The sequence below is a fragment of the Mastacembelus armatus genome, unplaced genomic scaffold (assembly GCF_900324485.2).
Source record: "Mastacembelus armatus unplaced genomic scaffold, fMasArm1.2, whole genome shotgun sequence".
NCBI lineage: Eukaryota > Metazoa > Chordata > Actinopteri > Synbranchiformes > Mastacembelidae > Mastacembelus > Mastacembelus armatus.
This window is the reverse complement of record NW_022872866.1, coordinates 915,607-925,591: the sequence shown is the minus strand read 5'-3', so window position 1 is coordinate 925,591 and position 9,985 is coordinate 915,607. Positions and strand designations below refer to the sequence as shown.

General features: G+C 43.6%; 1 protein-coding gene across 1 annotated transcript; it reads left to right on the top strand.

Moving 5' to 3' along the window:
• Window positions 1-1,034: 1,034 nt before the first annotated feature.
• Window positions 1,035-9,747, top strand: slc22a7a (solute carrier family 22 member 7a). The gene is made up of 10 exons (XM_026323952.2): window positions 1,035-1,522; window positions 2,793-2,896; window positions 3,827-3,981; window positions 4,273-4,441; window positions 4,626-4,749; window positions 5,443-5,552; window positions 5,632-5,846; window positions 6,018-6,126; window positions 6,728-6,934; window positions 9,396-9,747. The coding sequence occupies exons 1-10, from the start codon at window positions 1,175-1,177 to the stop codon at window positions 9,469-9,471; spliced, it is 1,617 nt and encodes a 538-aa protein (XP_026179737.1). The 5' UTR covers window positions 1,035-1,174; the 3' UTR covers window positions 9,472-9,747.
• The last annotated feature ends 238 nt before the right edge of the window (window positions 9,748-9,985 follow it).

Below are 9,985 nucleotides of genomic sequence, written 5' to 3'. Positions count from 1 at the left end.
TTCTTATAATTATCTGTTTGTGTTGTCCTGTCACTCTTGGTGTTTCTCCTCCACTACCAGAAACTTTATCTAAAAAAATCTATGTGGAGGAAATAAAATAAAATTAGAATTAAAAGTTATTGTGGGTTATTGTTGGTTGATGACAAAAATAAACATTAAACATTAAAGTGGAATCTCCCACATAGCAAAGTGTCTGAGGTCACAGTTTAGTTCCTGCTCTACTTCGAGGTTTCTTGGCAGTTAGTAGACCAAGATATTGGTGCATTACTGCCACCTGCTGTACAGGCTCAGATAGTGTCCGTGCACTCATATCCCACTACTGAGAACTGTACTGGACTACGACTCAGCAGGTGGAGTCAAAATAAGTCATATAATTATGAACATCTGCACTTGCTGTGAAGTCATTAGCACCAGCTGATCATATAAGTCATGTTTGTAGAGAACAAGCTGGTTCTTGAGTCCAAACTCATATATTCAAACTTTGTGAGTCTTCCAAACAGAACCTTTCTGGCAGACCAACATTAAACCCAAGTGGTTCATCGAGGGCTCATCCAGGATTTGAACCTGGGACCTCTCACACCTGTAAAAAGACACAAAAAGACCAACAAGCCACAAGAATCAGAAAGACCATGTCAGCACAGCTGCAGAAACCAACAGCTGGGCCAAGAGAAAAGATCATATTGAAATGTGTGATGGAGACATATTGGACATATTGGACATATTGGACATATTGGACACAGTGATGTGAATTTGTTTGTTTCCTGACAGACAGTTTTGTCCAAGGTGCTGCCTAAAACACACAGTGTGGTGACTGTGGCTGCAGTAAGTCGGTCTGATGGTGTGAAAAACACTTGAAGCTCTTACAAAACCACAATTGTGACTTCACAAACTGCACAGCTGATCCTCTGAGAAGAACCGGTTTGCTCTGCCGCAGGTTAGGTGGGACACCCAGGGTGCAGAAATGTCCTGTCAGCGGTGGTTGGAAACTAAATTTTGTCCACACAACCACAGAAAAATACACACACACACACACACATACACACACAGACACACACAAAGCACCTCCCTCCTCCCTCAGTGGAAGGAGGTGGCTGCTGAGCTGCAGGCGGACTGACACAGAGAAACATTAGAGGACGAGCAGAGACTCAGCTCTCAGCTCATCCATCTCGTCGCCATGAGGTTTGAGCAGATCCTGGACGATGTTGGCGGCTTCTCCAAGTTCCAGTTCCTGGTGCTGTTCATCCTGTGCCTCCCCCGGGCCATCCTCCCCCTCCACTTCCTCCTGCACAACTTCGTCTCTGCCACCCCTCCTCACCGCTGCACCCTCAAGAGCCTGGAGGACGACCTGGACCCCGAGGTGCTGGCCCTCAGGATCCCCCATCAGGAGGACGGCTCCTTCAGCTCCTGCAGGATCTACGACCCGCCGCTAACCTTTGACCTCGCCCAAGAAAACAGGACGGTGCCTTGTCCAGATGGCTGGATCTACGACCAATCACAGTTTAGTTCCACAACTGCCACTGAGGTGAGGGGCTAGAGATCATGTGATCAGTTGTTGATCAGACATGAGAAGGGTTAGCACAGAACTACTGTTTACTTTCCACCTAGACTAGTTCTGCATCTGGGGCTGAAATATTTACATTTATTTGAGTTTCCTTCTCCTGCTGAGCCGAGGCAGTTTGTCCTGGAGGCAGGTGCTAGTTGCACTTTATTGGACGTATGTAATATATGTATATATTTCTCCGTTTTTTAGGTTGGTAATGGAAAAATGAGTCTCAATGACTGATTATTGTTACTGATCATGATTTTTATTGTTTCTTACTGTTTTCTTGGTTTTTCAGGTTGATTCACAGAGTTCACCAAGGCTCATGTGTTTTCATAATCATATCTGATGTTTATGTTCCCGGGGACTGAGGGACACAGTGTCAGACTGTACTAGGTCAGGAAGAACAAAAACATCAGATATGATTATGAAAAACACATGAGCCTGTAAATGAAAACCTGTGAACCAAGAATACAGTAAGAAACAGTATGACCGAAAAGTTTTCCTCACAGGCTGAACTGTGTCCTGAGGTGACACAGCTGTAACTCACAGACCAGGTTCACATCCTGGGCCTTGTCTGTGGTTGAGGAGAACAGAAGCACTATGTTTGGGAACTATACTACCTGAAATCTGCACTGAACACATGTATTCATGGCTCAGTTTTTAATAGAGCCAGAGATTTCCCTCAGGCGGTGGAGGAGACCAAACCCAGAGCTCAAACTGAGGGAACACTGGACTGGACCACATTTCCATCTTTCCAGTGGTTTTGGTTAAATGTTCGAGTCTGAGCAGAAGCAGTAAACCTGGAGTCACTGCAGGTGGAGGTTGTGCTGCAGGATCAGAAAACCAAACGGTCTCTTGTGAATATACAATACAATAATTCACATTTGCTCATTATGTTATAGGAACATCTTGTAATCAGTTACAAACTGGACTCAACACATAAAAACAGCTGCAGTCACTAAGTTTGGACGCTGGTGTCAAACGTTTTAAGCTGCACTTCCTCTAATGTCCACCAGATGTTGCTCCAAGAAAATTAACAACTTCTCTGCACCAGCAGTTTTTCTACAGCAGGTTTAGTGCAGGGTGTGAAAATACCTGTCACAGCAACAAACACTAAGGTCGGAGCAGGTTCAGTCTGTTCCAGGGGTTTTTTAAGATGTTCCACAGGTTTTTTAAGGTGTTCCACAGGTTTTTTAAGGTGTTCTAGGGGTTCCACAGCCTCTGGGCTAACCTGTCTATCTCTCTGCAGTGGGATCTGGTGTGTGATGAGAAGCATCTTAATCAAGTTCTGGCCACTTACTTCTTCCTCGGGGTGACGTTTGGAGCCATTGTGTTCGGACAGCTTTCCGACAAGTGAGTTCTTCAGGATCTGTGACGTTTTAAAGCCTGAGGGTCAGTGGACCTGAAGGTCAAGAACAATGTTCTTGAAGAAAACAATAGAAATTGATGTTTAGAGAACCTTCATATTCATTTTCATTTACTATCGTGGATTTAATGTTTAAGGAGGATCCTCAGATGAGACAATATGACTTCTTGCTGTCATGCCAGGCTCAGGACTTTACCGTCATCACTTTAACACAATAATGAAAGCAACAGTGTGACATAGTCCGTGTCTGGGTTAAATCAGTTAATGTGATCACACACAGTTTGGGTTTCATCTGCATCGTTTCTCTCAAAATAATCACAGGACATACATGCGGCTCCTGAAATGACCATTGATCCGGTCATTGATAGGTCCGGAGACTATGATCATCTGAAGCAATTAAACTTTGAAGGATTAAATTAGATCAGTGTGACCTGCAGTCACAACGTTCTACTGATCTCACATGGAACCACTCTGTCCTGCACTGATCCACAGGCTTATTTGTGGTGTGTTGGTCTGTCAGCTGCTGCTCTGCTGACAGACCTGTGAGTGTGTGTGTGTGTAACATGTGACTTTATTGAATAAGCCCCAAAATATCAGTTACCCAACGAAGCAAACACACACCAGAGTCTTCACATGACTTTGTCTCTGCATACACAGACACATTCCCACCTTAGAACAGTGGAAACACAAAACCAGCAGGGACAGAAGAGTCCAGCTGATGTCTACCTGCCCAGCAGGGGACGTCTGTGACCAGTCGACACTGACAGAAAGACAAACGTTGTCCTGACGTCTTTGTGGTCAGGCTTCATTTAACTACACACACCAGTCAGAGCGAGGACATGTAACACACACAGGCCAAGTGTGCAGGTGAAGCTAACCTGTGTGTGTGTGTGTGTGTGTGTGTGTGTGTGTTGCAGGTTTGGCCGTAAGTCGATGCTTCTGGTGGCTTTAATAGCAGCCACCATGCTGGGAGTGACCTCGGCCTTCTCCACCTCCTACGTCATGTTCGCCGTCTTCAGAGCTCTGTGCGGCGTGGCCCTCAGCGGCATGTCCATCATCAGCATCGTCCTCGGTAAGAACCAGCAGCAGGACGTCTGCAGAAATATGCAAAACAACTTTGAGTTTAAAAAACAAAGGCTGGTTTTAAAGATGCTGAGAGAGGCTGTGTTATGTTTTTAACCCTAACCCTGACATAAGAACTTTCCTCTTATTTAATGCCCTCATGGAAAAACACTCCTACATTTGTTCCTGAGCAGAACCTGAGAGTCATAATAGAGACTTTGAATGTTTAAATGTTTGAAATCATGTTTGAGGAGAGCCCAGTAAAAACAGCAGTAAGCTCCAGTCATCAGTCTGTGCCCAGGTATCGAGTGGATCGACGTCAAGCACCGGACCTTCTCCGGCACCATCATGAGTTTGTCGTGGAGCGTGGGGAACATGCTGCTGGCCCTGCTGGCCTACTTCATACGGGACTGGAGACACCTGACGCTGGCGGTGTCGGTGCCCTGCTCGGTCGTCATCGTCTCCTGGTGGTGAGCTGGAAAACATCCCACAGTGAAACCACCTGAATGAAAATACGATTCAGAGTTTTCTTTTACTTTTCATGAGTCAGTGAAGTGAACTCAGCAAATCTGGATTCTAAAGAAATAAATGTGTTATGGTAAATGGTAAATAAATGTGTTGTTGTGTGTTGTGTTGTTGTGTGTGTGTGTTCAGGTGGCTGCCTGAGTCGGCCCGATGGCTGCTGGCCAACGGCAGAGTGGAGGAGGCCAAGAAGTATCTGACTGACTGCGCTAAGATGAACGGGAAGAACGAGAACATGTCCAGCCTGAGCAGTGAGGTACAGCTGCTGATCAGGACACTCAGTCTGAGTCCACATCCCTGAGAGTCCTGCTGTTTCCATCAGACCTGCTGTTTGACCCATGTGTGTCAGGGACATGGACCAGGTGTGAACCCCCTGAGCTCCTAAACTGCCCCCATGCACAGACTGAATGGACATGTGAAGAACAACAACGTCATTTGTGCTCAGGTTCCTCCAAAGCTGCTGGGTTCCCATATGTTCCTTCCAGTTTGGCTCCATCAGAAGCTTCTCCATAAACGTCCAACCAATGTGGGATCAGATCTGATCTGGTTTGGTCTGTTCAAACTGTTGAAACATCAGGACTGAGGGAAAACAGCATCTGGGATGTGGATGATCTGTTTGGCCTGAACTACAGCAGCCAGTCTGACTGCTGTCTTACTACTGAATAAACGTTGTATCAGTCCCATATGTAAAGGCCAGTAGGGCCCTACTTCACCTACCGGCGGGATGAGATGCATTATTTGAGGTACTTTTATTGTGAAACATCTGTCCAGGAAGTGAGAGACACTGACTTTACCTCACTTAAAAAGATGAAACAGAAGGAGCTGGACTTATTTATTGTCTTTGTGTTAAACATGGATCAAACCAAGACCCTGCTGTTTTACTGACAGAGTCAAAATCTGAAATGTGACGGGCTGTTTCTTTCTGACCTGATCTGTCTGCTTGTTCCAGACTCTGGCGAAGGTGACAGTGTCTGAGGTGGCTGAGAAGAACCACTCCTACCTGGACCTGGTCAGAACTCCTCAGCTGAGGAAGATCACCCTCTGCTCCGGATTATTCTGGTACCGGATGGACCTTCTGAAGGTGTGATTGCCGTGTGTGTGGGTCCATGCTGACTGTGCTGCTGTGTTGTCCCCTCAGGTTTGCTGTTGCCTTCCTCTACTATGGCATCAGCTTCAGGATCTCAGGTTTTGGCGTCAGTATCTACCTCACACAGTTCATCTACGGCGCCATAGAGATTCCCGCCAAAATCCTCACCTTCTTCGTCCTGGACTGGATCGGCCGGCGGAACAGCCAGGCCTGGTTCCTGATCATCACTGGAGCTCTGATCGGAGTCAACACGGCCATCCCTTTAGGTGAGATGTGAGGGAAACATCTGGAAACAGGCTCCCCATCATCTTGTCAAACTTTGGACAGGATCATCTTTTCTTCTCGTGGACTCAGGTTTACTTCATATCTGGGTCTTTGGTGTCTTCAGTGAAAAAAGGCTGCTGTAATGTTTCTGTGATGACCTGCTTCCCTCTCAGAGAACTCTGTGGTCCGCACCTGTGTCGCTGTGGTGGCCAAAGGTTTCTCGGAGGCGGCGTTCACCACGGCCTTCCTGTACTCAGCTGAACTGTACCCGACCACCCTCAGGTAAAACCCCAAACGCATCAGGGTCCAGATCCATGAGCCTGACTGACGCTGAGCCAGAAAGAGCCAGTAGACAACAAAAGTACTGATCAGCTGATCATATTAAACATTTATTTATTCAAGGCTTAAAGGAAACAGGCACTACAAAAAAAAAACTGTATTTGTGTCATTTTTGTAAAATAAAAGTAGAAACATCAAAATGTGCAAATTACATTAAAATACTGTTCAGAATTGTCATTGGAGGAAAAATCCATGTTTACAGACAAATATCTCCTGGATTGGACGACATGTGTGTGGCTCCCTGCTGTGGTTGTCATAGTTGTTGGACAATGGAGGTCTACAGCACAGACCCATAAGCTGAACCAGGTTCTAGATTCACACACATTCATTGGTGCTGTCAGTTTCTGGATGGGATCTGGACTCACATAGTGAATCAGCAGCTGGACCCTTTGTTAAAGCCATGGAGCTAAAGTCCATCTTGAGGATGGGGTCAGGAAATTTCAGGGGAAAGTTATTTGATCCAAACTGGTCTGGTCTGTGGGGAACTGCAGCTCTCAGGACTGTGTTGATACTGAAACAAGGACCTTGTGTGTGGTGTTGACAGGCAGTGTGGGTTAGGATACACTTCCTGTCTCTGTCGGATCGGAAGCTCCTTGGCTCCGATGATCATGATGCTGGAGGACGTCTGGTTGTTTCTGCCCCCGCTCATCTTCGCTGGGACGGGAATAGTGAGCGGCGGCTTGGTCTTCCTGCTCCCAGAGACACTGAACATCCGTCTGCCTGAAAACATCTTCGATGTTGAGGAGGGAAGGTACGTTTCCACCAGCAGTATATAAAGTACTTCAAATTAGAAGTATATAAGGTAGTTAAGGTCAGCTACCCAGGAGTATATAAAGTACTTCAAATTAGAAGTATATAAGGTTATAAGGTAGTTAACGTCAGCTACCCAGCGGTATATAAAGTACTTCAAATTAGAAGTATATAAGGTAGTTAACGTCAGCTACCCAGCGGTATATAAAGTACTTCAAATTAGAAGTATATAAGGTAGTTAACGTCAGCTACCCAGCGGTATGTAAAGTACTTCAAATTAGAAGTATATAAGGTAGTTAACGTCAGCTACCCAGCGGTATATAAAGTACTTCAAATTAGAAGTATATAAGGTAGTTAACGTCAGCTACCCAGCGGTATATAAAGTACTTCAAATTAGAAGTATATAAGGTAGTTAACGTCAGCTACCCAGCGGTATATAAAGTACTTCAAATTAGAAGTATATAAGGTAGTTAGCGTCAGCTACCCAGCGGTATATAAAGTACATCAAATTAGAAGTATATAAGGTAGTTAACGTCAGCTACCCAGCGGTATATAAAGTACTTCAAATTAGAAGTATATAAGGTAGTTAACGTCAGCCACCCAGCGGTATATAAAGTACTTCAAATTAGAAGTATATAAGGTAGTTAACGTCAGCCACCCAGCGGTATATAAAGTACTTCAAATTAGAAGTATATAAGGTAGTTAACGTCAGCCACCCAGCGGTATATAAAGTACTTCAAATTAGAAGTATATAAGGTAGTTAACGTCAGCTACCCAGCGGTATATAAAGTACTTCAAATTAGAAGTATATAAGGTAGTTAACGTCAGCTACCCAGCGGTATATAAAGTACTTCAAATTAGAAGTATATAAGGTAGTTAGCGTCAGCTACCCAGCGGTATATAAAGTACATCAAATTAGAAGTATATAAGGTAGTTAGCGTCAGCTACCCAGCGGTATATAAAGTACTTCAAATTAGAAGTATATAAGGTAGTTAACGTCAGCTACCCAGCGGTATATAAAGTACTTCAAATTAGAAGTATATAAGGTAGTTAACGTCAGCTACCCAGCGGTATATAAAGTACTTCAAATTAGAAGTATATAAGGTAGTTAACGTCAGCCACCCAGCGGTATATAAAGTACTTCAAATTAGAAGTATATAAGGTAGTTAACGTCAGCTACCCAGCGGTATATAAAGTACTTCAAATTAGAAGTATATAAGGTAGTTAACGTCAGCTACCCAGCGGTATATAAAGTACTTCAAATTAGAAGTATATAAGGTAGTTAGCGTCAGCTACCCAGCGGTATATAAAGTACATCAAATTAGAAGTATATAAGGTAGTTAGCGTCAGCTACCCAGCGGTACATAAAGTACTTCAAATTAGAAGTATATAAGGTAGTTAACGTCAGCTACCCAGCGGTATATAAAGTACTTCAAATTAGAAGTATATAAGGTAGTTAACGTCAGCTACCCAGCGGTATATAAAGTACTTCAAATTAGAAGTATATAAGGTAGTTAACGTCAGCCACCCAGCGGTATATAAAGTACTTCAAATTAGAAGTATATAAGGTAGTTAACGTCAGCTACCCAGCGGTATATAAAGTACTTCAAATTAGAAGTATATAAGGTAGTTAACGTCAGCTACCCAGCGGTATATAAAGTACTTCAAATTAGAAGTATATAAGGTAGTTAACGTCAGCTACCCAGCGGTATATAAAGTACTTCAAATTAGAAGTATATAAGGTAGTTAACGTCAGCTACCCAGCGGTATATAAAGTACTTCAAATTAGAAGTATATAAGGTAGTTAACGTCAGCCACCCAGCGGTATATAAAGTACTTCAAATTAGAAGTATATAAGGTAGTTAACGTCAGCTACCCAGCGCTATATAAAGTACTTCAAATTAGAAGTATATAAGGTAGTTAACGTCAGCTACCCAGCGGTATATAAAGTACTTCAAATTAGAAGTATATAAGGTAGTTAACGTCAGCCACCCAGCGGTATATAAAGTACTTCAAATTAGAAGTATATAAGGTAGTTAACGTCAGCTACCCAGCGGTATATAAAGTACTTCAAATTAGAAGTATATAAGGTAGTTAACGTCAGCTACCCAGCGGTATATAAAGTACTTCAAATTAGAAGTATATAAGGTAGTTAACGTCAGCTACCCAGCGGTATATAAAGTACTTCAAATTAGAAGTATATAAGGTAGTTAACGTCAGCTACCCAGCGGTATATAAAGTACTTCAAATTAGAAGTATATAAGGTAGTTAACGTCAGCTACCCAGTGGTATATAAAGTACTTCAAATTAGAAGTATATAAGGTAGTTAACGTCAGCTACCCAGCGGTATATAAAGTACTTCAAATTAGAAGTATATAAGGTAGTTAACGTCAGTTACCCAGCGGTATATAAAGTACTTCACATTAGAAGTACATAGGTAGTAACATGGACTGTGTTCTCAGACACAGGCTGGGTGATGCAGCTGAACAGGCTGAGCTGAAGGAAATAAACTCTGAAGACGCGACACAGGACGACTGACCTGGACTGAGACGAGGATTTCTTCCTGCAACCTGTGGGGACTCAGCAGCCAGAGACATTACACCTCATATGTTCCAACAGGAACGTAACATCCAGGGCACCAGAGCTGACTGGGTTTGCCTGTCTGGTCTTCATTAAAGACTGTTTTTACAACCTTTAAGTAGCTGCTGCTGATATTCAGCTGATCCTCAGGTCATAATAAAGACAGTAACTGTGTTACTGTTGATGAATGTCACACCTGGCACTTTGTCCAACACCTACTGAGATCAAATTAAAGCCCCCACTAAAAACATGTTCTGCTTCACTTCACTGAGTCGTTTCCTGGTCAGAGGGACCAAAACATGATCCGTGACGGAGCGAATCCCAGTGACCACAGTGACACAGACAGGACGTAAAACAGATTGTTAAACACCTTCATGGTCACAAGGATTCAAACAACCAGAGTTCGAGAAGATGAACGAAGCCTAATCCACTGAACCATCGACCAATCAAATGACAGCAGGAGTGTCATGTG